At 44.9% G+C, this 13,562-nt stretch overlaps 1 protein-coding gene across 3 annotated transcripts; it reads left to right on the top strand.

Moving 5' to 3' along the window:
* The first annotated feature begins 362 nt into the window (after nt 1-362).
* Nucleotides 363-13,036, top strand: CCNL1 (cyclin L1). 3 transcript variants are annotated; one of them, XM_068692678.1, is made up of 11 exons: nt 596-1,028; nt 1,241-1,315; nt 1,451-1,560; nt 7,643-7,763; nt 8,171-8,235; nt 9,582-9,681; nt 9,812-9,916; nt 10,193-10,334; nt 11,467-11,578; nt 11,717-11,815; nt 12,243-13,036. In XM_068692678.1, the coding sequence occupies exons 1-11, from the start codon at nt 702-704 to the stop codon at nt 12,589-12,591; spliced, it is 1,605 nt and encodes a 534-aa protein (XP_068548779.1). In that variant the 5' UTR covers nt 596-701; the 3' UTR covers nt 12,592-13,036. The 3 variants fall into 3 exon arrangements, 2 of the variants coding, with proteins under 2 accessions (XP_068548781.1, XP_068548779.1); XR_011099561.1 differs by lacking the exons at nt 10,193-10,334; nt 11,467-11,578; nt 11,717-11,815; nt 12,243-13,036 and adding an exon at nt 8,455-8,468 and having other exon boundaries at nt 363-1,028; nt 9,812-9,828; XM_068692680.1 differs by lacking the exons at nt 9,582-9,681; nt 9,812-9,916; nt 10,193-10,334; ... (1 more) ...; nt 11,717-11,815; nt 12,243-13,036 and adding an exon at nt 8,455-9,453 and having other exon boundaries at nt 377-1,028.
* The last annotated feature ends 526 nt before the right edge of the window (nt 13,037-13,562 follow it).

Raw genomic sequence — 13,562 nt, 5'->3', positions numbered from 1 at the left:
CGGCAGCGGGGCTGTGGGAGGGGGCTGCAGTGTGATGTGGTGCTTTGTGTGAAATACATGACATGGCCGTGCTGTGCTGGGCTGTGCTGTGCTGTGCTGTACCGGGCCGTGCCTGCCCTCAGAGCCGGGCAGGGACCCCGGGGCCAGCCGAGGACACGGCCCCACAGCGGCCGCTCCCTGCCCCGCACACAACATGGCGGCCGGCTGCCGGCACAGGGAGCTGCCAATCACCCGCAGGGAGCCAATCAGGTTGCGAAGCTGCCCGCTGAGGGGCGGGGCCTCCCTGGCAGTTGGCGTCTCCTTGCGGGCGGGTAGTCCCGGCCGGGCGCGCGGCCGCGGAGGGATACGGGCGGGCAGGCGGGCGCGGCGCGGCCGTTCCGAGAAGTGACGCGAACAACGGGAAGTGTCCCTCCGCCGCCCCCGCGGCGGCCCGGCCGGGAGGGGGCTGCTGAGGGGCTGCGGCCCCCGGGGGGAGCCGGGACCCCACTGTGCCGCGCTCTGGGGGCTTCTCTGCCGAAACGGGGCTGGGCTCTGCAAAACTCCCTCCCCTCAGGCTGTGTCAGGGCGCTGGGGGGGGGGGGGGGGGGAGGGACTCTTTTTTCCCGGCGTGCCCCGCGCGGCGCGGCGGGGCGCTGCGTCACGGCGCGGGGCTGCGCCAGTCTCTGCGTGGCCGGCCGCGGGTGCGGACGCGCGGCGCCATCATGGCCTCCGCCGCCGCGCTCCCGGCCCCCCCCGCCGCCTCCTCCTCCTCTTCCTCCTCCTCAGCCGCCCCCAATGCTGCCACAGCCGCCGCCCCGCCGGCTCCTGCTTCATCCTCCTCGTCAGCTGCCGCCGCTCCGGGCATCCTGATCGGCGACCGGCTGTACTCGGAGGTGTCGCTGACCATCGACCACTCGCTGATCCCCGAGGAGCGCCTGTCGCCGACGCCGTCCATGCAGGACGGGCTGGACCTGCAGTGCGAGACCGACCTGCGCATCCTGGGCTGCGAGCTCATCCAGGCGGCCGGCATCCTCCTCCGCCTGCCGCAGGTCTGGGGGGGCTGAGCCGGGCCGGGCCGGGCTGTGTTGGGGGGGGGGGGGGGGGGGCGGCCGCCATTGTGGTGAGGCGGGGCGGGGCGGGGGGGGGCGGCGGGAGCACGGCACAAAATGGCGGCCGGGCGGGCTGAGGCGGCGCTGCCTCAGGGCCTGCTGCCCTCACCCCCCGCCTGCTGCCCTCACACACCGCCGCTCCCTCTCCGCAGGTGGCCATGGCGACGGGGCAGGTGCTGTTCCACCGCTTCTTCTACTCCAAGTCCTTCGTCAAGCACAGCTTCGAGGTGAGCGCGGCGCCGCGCCGCTCCCCGCGGGCCTCCGGGCCGCGCTTCTCCTTCATTATACGCTATTCATTCTTACCTAGCCTTAATTCTTTCGTCGCCACCTAAGTAACCCGGTGGAAATGGGCTTCCTTTCAGATTGTTGCCATGGCCTGTATCAATCTTGCGTCCAAAATCGAGGAGGCACCCCGGCGGATAAGGGATGTGATCAATGTGTTCCACCACTTGCGTCAGCTCAGAGCAAAAAGGTAAGGGTGGTTTCCTTCTCGGCACCAGCACCTTCTGTCACTAACGTGAAGCTGCAGTTCTCGATTCACAGTATTTTTCCAGGCTAAGTTCAACGACCTAAAATTGAGAAAGGAGCGCGCGTTGCCTGCTATGTAGGCAGTACAGCTCAGTGCTGACCTCTTCGAATGTTACTTTTGACCATTTGATAGACTCTCTTATTATTTATTTAGCTACAAGTCTTTTGAGTCTTGGTTGTAGTTTTAGGTCCGTGATTGTAGTTCTAGGTACACCACTAATTGACTTTTTTGGTGCCTTGCAGTTCTTGAAAGGTAGTGCTAGGTACGATGAGCCAATTTGCTGCGTGTTCTCTAGGCTTTTAACAATGTTCAGCAGTCCTAATGCTTTTACGATACCATGTGCCCACCCAAATGGGGTTATAGTGGCAATAAAGCACCAGTTTACAAAAGATGAAAGCTGAACCTCTGCCAGCAATAGCAGTATTGCTTTTTAGAAGTAGCGGTTTTAGAATCTGAAGAAAGTCTGGCCTGGCCTACAGTGTTTACAGCTTTAATGACACGACCTCAACAAGGAATGTGTAATTGAGCCTTGGAAGCTGAATGAAGGCATCTTTAATTGTGAAAAGTGAGACTTCTGTTTCTTATGGCACTGTGTGTTTGTGTCAGTCAGTGAAGTGGGAATGTGAGCTCACCTGATCTGTGTGCAGATCCGGGTAATGTGTGTGCTCTAGTTGTAGAGCTGTTCTCAGCTGCAAGTGCCTGATGCTGCTTTTTTGTGTGTGAAGTGATGGATGTTCTCATGTGGAAAGCAAATTAACACGGTGTGTTGGAGGGAGCGAGGAATGGCTGAAAGGAAGGAGTTACTGTTAAACATCAGATTTCTTTAAGTCTGTGGTGCAGCAGTGTTATAGACAGGTTGGAGACTTCAGCTGTGGTGAAACAGCTTTACTTTCAGTATCTGATTGCTTAGAACTTGGGGTAATCTATAGTTCTAGAGAAGTGGTTGTTTTCAACTAGATCTTTAAATTCCTGCTTTCTTGTTTGCTCAGTATCGTTAACAGGAGCTCAAACTGAGTTGCGTTAACTTTTCAAAGTAGAGTAGAAATCCCGTAGGGAAGCCAGCTGTTCATCAGCACGTTTATTCTGGTTGTGCTTCTGTGGCATCTAAAATGTCGGCTTTTACTGTCTCGTGCTAAGTTCTGCTAGTTAGCTTCAGATAAAAGAAGAATGGGCTAGTGTTACACAATGAAAGGAACTTAGTTTTTTTGGGTTGTTTTTCTTTGCTTTTCCTTTGAAGCTGTTGGCCCTGAGAGAGGGTTTTTTTGAAGTTACACTGAAGGTGACTTCTGTAGTATTGCTTCTTAACCACAGTTGGGAGAAAGGAGTCTGGTTATTGGATTATTGAAGCTGGTTCAGAGATTCGTAATGTTTTGGCTTTGATCCAGACGTTGAAGGTTAATTAATCATATGCAATGCTTTTCTTTGCAAGGAGAACACAAATTAGTCGTTTCTTTGTGCCATGCAAAGGATCAGAGAAACTGAACTTAACCTGTGAACTTAAATCTTTCCAGCTAGCCTGTTCCAAATCAGAATGTCACTTATGCATGTTACATGGTGTCTAAAACGCATCATGTCGAGAGAAATCGTGCACTTCTACCCATTATTTTCTGGAGAAATGGGTATTGTTGCTCTGAGATTCTGAGTGAATCTGCATGAAATTAATCTAAAGATGCGGAAGCCTGACATTCAGGCTTGCTTTTCTTTTTTTTTACAAGCAGGATGTAAACGTTTTTCTGTACTTTTTACAAGATTACAATCACATAATCTGTACACGTTATTAACTTCAACTCTTTTTTCCCTTGCAACCGACTATACAGCGACCAGCTACATTTACCAAAGCCTGGGTGATGTGGAGTGGTACATAAAGATGAAGCTGTCGTCATGGCAACAGTGAGTGAAGTATCGAAAATCCCCAAGGAGAAGCCAGTGCTCTGAGAATAGGTCACTGGAATCGGGGGACAAACAGGTTGGCCGCTGGTGAACCATTTGGAAGAACTCCTGTATCTTGTTATAAGCTTTTTTCTTTGCTGTCCAGGTTTTTAGAATACTAGCTTAATCTTCTTTTATCTGAAGCTAACACTTAGGCCGTAGTTAGTTTCTCACACACAACCCAGACCTGAAATGAAGTTAGGCTGCTGTACTTTTTTTTTTTTTTTGCTTCTAGTCTAGTATTTCTGTTAACTGAAGCTCTTAACCCCACACGTGAAGGTTGAGTAGTCTGAGTGGGCTTGCTTTCTTAAACAATTTTGGTTTCTTGGTTCCACTTTCTGGATCTGTATAATTGTAGCTTGAATCCGTAGTAAAACTTGCCTTCACAAAGGTACAGAAGTCTTACATTTGTAAAGTTTTTTTATATAAATGATGATGTAAGTGCTCCCTTACATGTGTGTGTTTGCAGAATGGGAATTGCATTGGAATTTCCTTTTTGTAAGTCTTGTAGTCAACCGAGTTGCTATTAGGTGGTATTTCTAATACTGAGAAATAAGAAAAAGCTTTAAAAGAAGTGTTTTGGACAAGCACGTTTTCTTTGGAATCTTTCACAAGCATATGTCATGTAGTATTGCATGTGAAATGTTTGTGTGCATGAAGAAAAGCTCGTATTATGAAAACACTGCTTTTACAAATGTGTGCTGAAACGTCTGTTCTGAGCCAAGTACAACTGATGTTTAACATGCAGAATGTAGTTTGAAGTTGATTTTATTTATCTTAAATGTGCCTGGAAGCTGCAGAAAGGCCTCGCGAGGCTTCAACCAAATGTGACTCCTGTCATCTGTGACCTTCCAAGCGTTGGTCTGAGGCTTACTCAGCCCTTCTGCACCTCTGCTGCAGCAGTCAGGTTTATATACTTACGTTGAAGTGGCCTGCATTAATTCACAAAACTTAGCGTTCTTAACTGGTCTATAAATGCACAGTGCTTGTATTTATGGTGTTGGAGACAAATGTAGAACCTGACTTCTTTTCACATTGAGTGGCATAAGAGCTCTGTCTGGTCATTGAAGCGAGATGCTGATGTTACGCTGCACTTACCAGAAGTACGTGTTGCACTTTAAACAAAACCACATGCAGGGTACTTTTCCTCCAACACATTAGATGTTCCAGACGTGCAATTTTAATATTGCATCTAACGAAGCTGTGGTTGTGTCAAGAGCACAGATCTTGTTTGTCAGAGGGATTAAAAAAAGGATATTTATAATTCTGTTGCAAACACATTATGGTCTGTTTACCTTCTGGGTTGTTGTGCTGTCTCTAAATGCAGATGAAGTTTTGTGACTGGATGGGCTCACCAGAACGGGCGATGTGCTCTCTATAAGGTCTCATCTGGAGCACTAGTGCTGGTTTTTAAGAACAGATTCAATGTAGGCATTTGTAATAGTGCCTTGCTATGTAGGGCTTGAAGCTTATATTTCATATATAAGCTTATAAAGTAATGTTCTCTGCCTTGTTACCTGGACCTAAAAATAATTCCTGCTTGGACTGAGACCTAAGTGCAGCAAATACAGCAGCAAAGTTCCTCCTACTGCCCTTCTGAGTAGGAAGGCTCAGGAGATTTTCTCTTAGAAACGTCTGAATACTTGTGTTCTGAACCTGAAACTTGTGAATAACTGCACATCCCAACACGTGGGAGTTGATGGCAGCAGTGCCAAACTGACCAACCTGTTGCAGGGGGGAACTTCCCGTGTGCTAATAACAAGGTGCAGTGAAGTCTAACATTTGTAAATTTGTAAATTTGCTGAAGTAGATAAAAGGCCACAACTGTCTTCCTGTTTCTGGAAGTACCGTCAGATAAACTGATGTTACCTTCATGGCTTCTGTGGTAGATTTCTAGAACTTGTGTGTCATAGGTGGCCAAGGTAACTCAAGACAACAGAGTGAAGCACACTTCCAATGTCTATTAATTGTGAGTTTCCCTCATTTAGCTGTTGAGCATGTGTGAGCAGTTTGTAGTGATCCTCTTGCCATGTAGGATTGTGAAAACTTCATGTGAAGTAAGGCTTACAGCCTTTCCTGTTGTACTTCTAGCTGGCTTGTTGTTTTCATGGTAATGACTTCCTTAAAGAGCTGTCAGAGCATGGAAAGCCCTGTGAAGGGTCGTGAGCCTGCTGCAGGTGGTTGAGTGATCCCACCTGGTCATGCTGTCTCACTTGTGACCTTAAATCCTAGCTGTTGTAAGGTGGATGCCTCTGAAGTGTGGTGCTAACGAGCTAAGATGAGCCTGGATGCCTAAACTTAGGTTCCTGCTCTCATTTATGACTTGCAGACCCTGTTATGCTGGTGATGGCTAGATAAAATTGTGTGAAGAAATGCTATTTAAAACTTGGTGTTGTTAGGTGAAAGCAGTTGGAAGTGAATCAGTTTCACTGATTCTGATCTTCACTCTGAGGCAGCCTCCTACCCCAGAGCTTTAAGTTCAGACTACTCTGATGAGTAAAATAATACCGTAACTTGTCTGGAGAAGTAGCCATGTTCAACTTCAAGTCTATTCTCCAGTTACTTTCTGAGAAACTACTTGTTTTGACTGGGTCATGTTTAAAATAGCTGTAATCACAAGCCATGTAAACTTGCTGTGATGAAAGTCGCACTGAATGAATGAGAGAAGTGACTTCTGTGTACCAGAGAGCCCTGAGACAAGCGGTGTGGCTCCTATTGAGCTGCGGGACCTTCCTGGCACCATGAAGCTGCAGGAGTTGATTTCAGATGTCCTTGAAGTTGTCCCTCTTGCCCTTTGGGGAGAGCTGGGGGGAGCTCCTGCTTCCTTTAACCAGTGGTGATCAGCATCCTTCCAGGAGACTGCAGAAACCTTGCCTAGTGTAAATTGTGGGTTACTGCAGCCAGGGAGTCCTTCAGTCAGCCTTGTGTTTCAGCTGACCATTTCTTCCTGGGATGGGAACATGGAAGGGTTTTTGAGCGTTCCTTGTGCTCTGACCTGTCAGGGAGAAGAAATGTGACCAAGGTGTGGAACATGCAGTGGGTCCAAAAAGACAACTTAGCAGTGAAACACTTTGTCTGATAAAATAGGCACTGTATTTGGGATCCACTTTGCCTTACTGTTTTCTGTTCAAGATAATGTAAAATAAATTTGTCACCAATGTTTGGAATGGATGAGGCTTATGGTGTAAACAGTCTGGGGTTTATTAGAGTGTAACTAGTTGCACAAGTACTGTTCTGCACTGGAAAGCACAGAGAATCTGTAAGGTGTAGTAAGACAGGGCAACGGTTGAGCTTTCTTTGAGGAGTTGGGAAGGTGAACCCTCAGCACAGACTAAGGAAAGAAAACAAGTTGAGGTATGGTGCTTGTGCATAAACCATAAGGCAAGTTACTTCAGCTGCAGTTAAAAAAATGGCTTGTTCATTTTTTGGATTTGGGAGGAATGAGGAGTTGACTTGCTGGTGCTAGACTTAAGAGTTTTTCTTTGTCAAATGAGTGATTGGTTTACAGATGCACATACTGATCAGTGGATGCAGTGTGCAGAGCCACAGGCACACCTTAGAGTTTAAATTCATTGTTTTACAGGCTTTTTGTACGTTGCAGTAGCAGGGCTGTCTCCTCTCAAGATCTGAATAATTTTGACTTGTGGTGCATAGGAAACTGCAGTTTGAAAAGCACAAGCCTGCCACTTTAATGTCAGTAAAACTGTTCAGAAAGCTCTTCTACCTTGTTTTTGCTTTGAAGTCCTGCCTAGCTAAGGTAGTTGCCTCACGCTCCTTCCCCCATCGCTATCAAGAAGTAAAAAGGCTCCCTGAGATCCTCACGGTAAAGGTCGCTTCCGTCCCAGCACCTGGACCGACATAGTTTGCATACACAGTAGACAAGTTGGTTTTCATTTTAGCCATCTAATCTGAAGCAGTCAATTGCAGAAACTAAACTAGTTTATCTAAACTTGGACAGCACAAGATTAATGCTTAAACTTGCTTGCAGGAGTTGAAAACCGGATTCTGTTGCCATTAGTTGGTTGGAAGGGAAAACAGAGATGCACTATTTTTGGATATGCAAAACAGTTTTGATTTTATTTCTTGCAAACTATAGGACTCCAAGCCCCCTGATACTTGATCAGAACTACATAAACACCAAAAATCAAGTAATCAAAGCAGAAAGGAGGGTACTGAAGGAGTTGGGATTTTGTGTTCATGTCAAGCATCCGCATAAGGTGAGTCATCAAAAATAATGCAATTGTAAATGTTATTCTACCTTGAAGGCAGCCCTGTGTGTGTGGGACAAAATCACGGGTGTAAAAATGATCTGATTTCATTTATTTATTCCATAGTAGCCATCACGAATGTATTTGCAGGAGTGTTTGAGCTAATAGCCACATTGACTGTGGTAGAAATCGCTTCCTTGGAAAGCGTTAAAGGTGACTGTTTTTCAAAATTACAGAAAAGGAGCAAAATAGAGCATTGTCTGAACACAATGGGATGGTGTGTGGGCTTAGAGTACAGAATCGGCAAAGGAGGAGACACCATTGTTTTGGAATGCCGTTTGGTTAGCATAGTTATTTCCTTTCTGTTGCCTTATATGTTAGAACTGAGTCTCTTTTTTTCCCCCCTTTTCCCTCAGATCATTGTTATGTATTTACAAGTCTTAGAATGTGAACGTAATCAAACCCTGGTACAGACGGCCTGGTAAGTTGTTTTCCGTTCTCTTCCTAGCCAGGAAAATAGTAGCAGAAATAATAAGCCTGATGATCCATATGCAAAGCAATGAGATGTAAGTTTCTACATTAATACGTACTTTTAAAATACTCTGGAGCTTGTTTCTGCTTACTATTTTCATGGCTTGATTTCATTCTGTAATGGAGAACTCAATTTAACTTTGTTCTTTTTTCTACTCTTTAATTAAAGGGTAGTCCATGATGGTAAGTCATAGAGCTCTGCCCTCTGCACCTCAGCCCATGACCTGGGGATGGCCTGTTTGGCTGCCCTTCTCTCCAGCCTACCCAGTGCAAGCTCTCATCCGAGATTCACTGAAGTGGTCCATATCCATCGGGCAGCATCTTCTAGTTCTGTCGGGGTGTCAAAAGGATTTGTATATTTGCTTTTAGAAGTACCTGTTAAAAATGTCTCTAAATGTGTTTATTGCCTAGCTACTGTATACTGTAGTGCATTTAAAGGGCCCATGGACGCATTGGGTAGATTTTCTGCCAAGATAAATTCAGCTAATTTAACACTTGGCTAGACTCAAGGTTTTTGTTTTGATTTGTTTTGTTTTTTAAAAAAAATACAGTGCATGCAGCATGTTCACTTAGTATCCATGTGGGGCACTGTTCCATAGAGCCAATAATTCCTGACTGCTGTTTGTTTCTTCCCCATAGCTCAGAAATTTAGAAATTGCTGGAGGTCTCTGCTGTTTAAACATCTCTCTTGGCATTATTTCTTGGCGGTGCCACCATGCTGGAAGAAAAGTAGCGTAGTGGAGTAGTTCCAGTACTAACCTATAGGTCTTTTTCTAATGTGAAGACTTTGAGTGCAGTGAGCAAATCAGATTCTTCCCTTTCTGGATGAAGTTAATGTTAATCAAGGTACACGTAGGATTTAAATGTGATGTTCTGTGAACTTCATAGGTTGCGTCTAGCCTCTGGAAAATGGTAGGTTGAAAATATCCTGTATTTTCCTGCTTGCATTTGAATTTGAAACATACTGACTTTGAAATATGAAAACATTGGTGTTTAAAGCAAATGGACAGATGAAAAGTACTTGCTAGACTGTTAACTATGGACACTTCATGGTGCAACTTGACGTAACTGGGGAGAAGGTAGTAACTTGCATTGGTGTTTAGAAACAATGGCAATGGAGCAAACTTCTTTTACAGAAGGAACAAATGTAAACATCAAATGCAATAATTCTAAAGAAACTGTGTTTAATATTATAAGAGAAAAAATAATAAAGTCAATTGAGTCTCCAGAACTGTTACTCTCTAAAGAAAAGGATGTAAACCTAAGATCCAACCTTGCCTACATTCCTTTTTTTAGGAATTACATGAATGACAGCCTTCGAACAAATGTGTTTGTTCGCTTTCAGCCAGAGACCATAGCATGTGCTTGCATTTATCTCGCTGCTAGAGCCCTGCAGGTACGTATTAATTTCTCTTCAGTTTGCTATGGCTTTTACCACTAGTAACTTGTTTTCAAGAAAATAGTAGTGGAAATGCTTAAAGTGTAGTCTGTAATCTCTAATTAAGGCCTTTTTAATTTGTTTTCAGATCCCACTGCCTACCCGCCCTCACTGGTTCTTGCTCTTCGGCAGTACAGAAGAGGATATCCAGGATATCTGCTTAACTACTCTTAAGCTCTATACCAGAAAGAAGGTAACTTCATTAAATCTTCGTTTTTTTTTTTTCCGGTTCAGTGTCTGTGGCTGCTTGAGTTGTCCCATAGTTGTTTGGGAGTGTTTGAGGACATGGATGTACAAACCTGCTAATCAGAACAGCTCTGCTGTGTGGCTGCTCCTCTCTGAGGCAGCGGTGAGAGCACACAACAGAAGGCAGTCGCATGTCTGGGCAGATAGTTAAAAGATGTATCTTGGGGAAATGGGACAAAAACACAAATTGTGCAAGTCTCTTACCACTTTGTTATTTTAACAGCCGAATTATGAATTTCTGGATAAAGAAGTAGAAAAGAGGAAAATGGCACTACAGGAAGCTAAACTGAAGGCAAAAGGCTTAAATCCAGATGGAACTCCAGCACTCTCAACACTGGGTGGCTTTTCGCCTGCATCCAAACCATGTAAGCTTGTTCTCTGAACAGAAACTTGGGTAGTACTATTTGAGACCAGTAGTACACATGGTGTTTGGTTGTGTTTAAAAAAAAAAGTAGGTTTGCCCTGTATGAGCTCTTGGACAGTTAAGACTGTCACAGAAGTAAGAAGCTGGAAATTTTCTTTTTTAAAACAAATTTTAAAAGCAGTTATTAATAATATGAAATAGAAAATTAGGAAAAAAAAAAAAAAAAGAGGGTTTGTTCTTCCAATCCCCTGCAGTTCCACAGATGGGGCAGGGATATATTAACAACATGTTCCTTAAGGTAATCATGAAAATGCCTAGACCCAGGTTCGCTGCACATCACTGTGTTAGGAAGAGATTCTCTGGATTTAATCTGTTGCAAGGCTGTACTAGCCTTCATGATTTCTTTCATAGCAGATGTTTCTGAAAAATACCTTCTTGATGTACTTCTCAACTGTTGAGTGCAGTGAAGGAGGACAACTTGTGGTCAGGAAACTGAAGGGAAATTTACATAACAGTGCTATTCCTGGCACTGCAGTGAAAAACTTCTTGTAGTGTATATCTTGAATCAGTCAATGAATAACGCTGTCTGAACGTTATTGATACAAAGAACAGACAGTTTTGTCTTGGCACTAATACCTCTTAATACTGTTACTGATCTGTAAACTACCAATGAACGAAGCAGCACCTATGGTGGCGTTTGCTAAAGTTCTTATTTTTTATTCCTGTCTTTGTACCACTGATCTAAAAATCTGTAATTTTGCTCTTCAGTCTTAATTGTTTCTATGCTATTGAAAATGTACTGTCACAATAACAACTGGAGATGGGTATTCATGGGCTGTAAAAGCAGGCTTTATTTTGTACCATTTGAGCCCTGGTGGATCAAGTCCCAGGTGAGCCTGTTGCTTGGCTTGCAGGTCAGTGGTGTCCCTCGTGGGGTGTCTCACCCCGTTCAGTCAGTTGCCTTCAAACTGCCATGTGTGTACCCACTGGCATCTTCCTGCTCTGTCCTCAGAGGGGAATGAAGCAGTAGCTCTGGAGTTTGTACCTTTTTGTACCCTTTCAATTTCTTTCAAATACAATGTGGTCATGACAAAGTCTCAGTAAAACACCTCATCTTGAATTTAAATTTGTAGCTTCCCCAAGAGAAGTAAAAACTGAAGAGAAGAGCCCAGTACCCTTGAATACCAAAACCATTAAAAAAGAGCCAGAAGAAAGGCAGCAGGCCTCGAAGAGCCCTTACAATGGGTAGGTGAAACATTTTTTCCTGGTTATGGGAAGGGTTTCTTCAACTGAAGTATAGTAACTTTTCAGTTACTTAATGGAAATAATGAATATCTCAGAAGTGTAACCCTGCTTTTCTCTTCTCTCCGCCCCCACCCAAAGCATGAGGAAAGAAAGCAAGAGGAGCAGAAGCAGCAGAAGTGCCAGTCGATCCAGGTCAAGAACAAAGTCACGGTCTCGATCCCATACTCCTAGGCGGCAGTAAGTACTGGGTTGGTTGGTTGGTGTGAGGTTTGGGGGGACAGGGTGGTTTGTTTGTTTGTTTTTTTTTAGGGGGATCTTTTTGTCCATAATTAGTTCTGTGTTACATTTTATGGGATAAGAAGAGAGCTGATGTTGAGGGGAGGCTTCATGATGAGGTAGAAGAATCGCAAAAGGCGCTACCTTCTGGTTTGGGGCTCTTGTGTTGTTTTTTTTTTTAAAGGAGCACAACTCAAAGATATATTGTGGGAGTGCCACTATCATTCATCAGCTGTATTCTGGAGAAATATTACTGATTTCTTCCAGTAGTTTGAAAGTTTCTAAACAAAACAAACAAACAAGCATATTCCTCACTTCTCCCTCCCTGCTATGTGAATGAAATGTTATGTGAATGAAATGTTTTAACTTGTTACTGTTTTTCTGTAAGCTACAATAACAGGCGGAGTCTGTCTGGGACCTACAGCTCAAGATCGAGAAGCAGGTCCCGCAGCCACAGTGGCAGCCCTCGCAGACACCACAACCACGGCTCGCCACATCTGAAAGCCAAGCATGGCAGGGAGGAGCTGAAGAGCACCAACAGACACGGTCACAAAAGGAAAAAATCCCGTTCGCGTTCGCAGAGCAAATCCAGGGATCATTCTGACGTCGCCAAGAAACACAGGCACGAGCGGGGCCACCACAGAGACAGGCGCGAGAGGTCCCGCTCCTTTGAGAGATCCCACAAAGGCAAGCACCACAGCAGCAGTCGCTCAGGACACAGCAGGCACAGACGCTGAGGCTTGAGCCTGCGCTAGGTCCTAGCTAAGCCTGTATATATAACCCAGTAAATGGACTTGAGAACAAAGGAATCGATTAGGAATTGTTTAATTTAAGCCCGATATCTGATTTTCTAAAACACGTAGAACATTTTTTTCTTTTGGGAAAGGAACTGTTACCAACTTTTGCACATAATACCTTAGCAGTATCAAATTGATGGAAAACAATGATCAGGTGAAATTGTATGTACTAGAGTTGTGTATTGTTTATCACTATGAGAACTGGAGAGTGGATTTCTGTACAAAAGCAAAATGTACCTTATTTTTATACAAGTCAATTGCAGACACTTATATTTAAGTATAGTTATTTGTTTAAACGATGGTGGATACTTTCTTACACTGGTTTTAGTCTGCATGTGTTAAAAGATTTTTACAAGAAATAAAATATAAGGCTTTTTTTACTGCCTGTTGGGTATCAAATGTATTGAGACCACTAAAAGGAATTTTCTGAAATCTTGTACTTTGCCTGTTGGCCATCAAAGCGACACTTAAAATATTGGCGTGCTTCTGGTACAGACAAAACACCTGGATCAATTTAGAGGGAACTGGGGAGGCTCTAGGAATTCCTGTACCTCTCAGCACAGGCAGCCAGGGAGACGAATGTGCTTCTGCTGCATGCAGTAGGAACATTGAGCAGGTGTTGTCTGCTCCTTGCTTCCCCAGGGCTGGCCTGTCAGGGCTACATGTACAACACAGGACAAGAAGTCAAGGTGTTTGTGTCCCTGTCCCCTGCACTTCACTGTTCTTCCCTCATGGCTTCCTATTACCCAGCTGCTGTGCCTGTGCCCTGTGCCCCTGAGAGCCCAGGTGGCTGGCACGTGGTGCTTTGCTGGCACTACTCTGTGCCTGTAGTTGCAGATGGAAATGGAAGGGGGAGAAAAGGTGAGGAAATTTTGGTTCTCTCAGCTGCTCAGATAATAAAATTTTAAGCT

Source organism: Anas acuta, chromosome 9, assembly GCF_963932015.1.
Source record: "Anas acuta chromosome 9, bAnaAcu1.1, whole genome shotgun sequence".
Taxonomy (NCBI): domain Eukaryota; kingdom Metazoa; phylum Chordata; class Aves; order Anseriformes; family Anatidae; genus Anas; species Anas acuta.
This window is presented reverse-complemented; position numbering and strand designations above follow the sequence as displayed.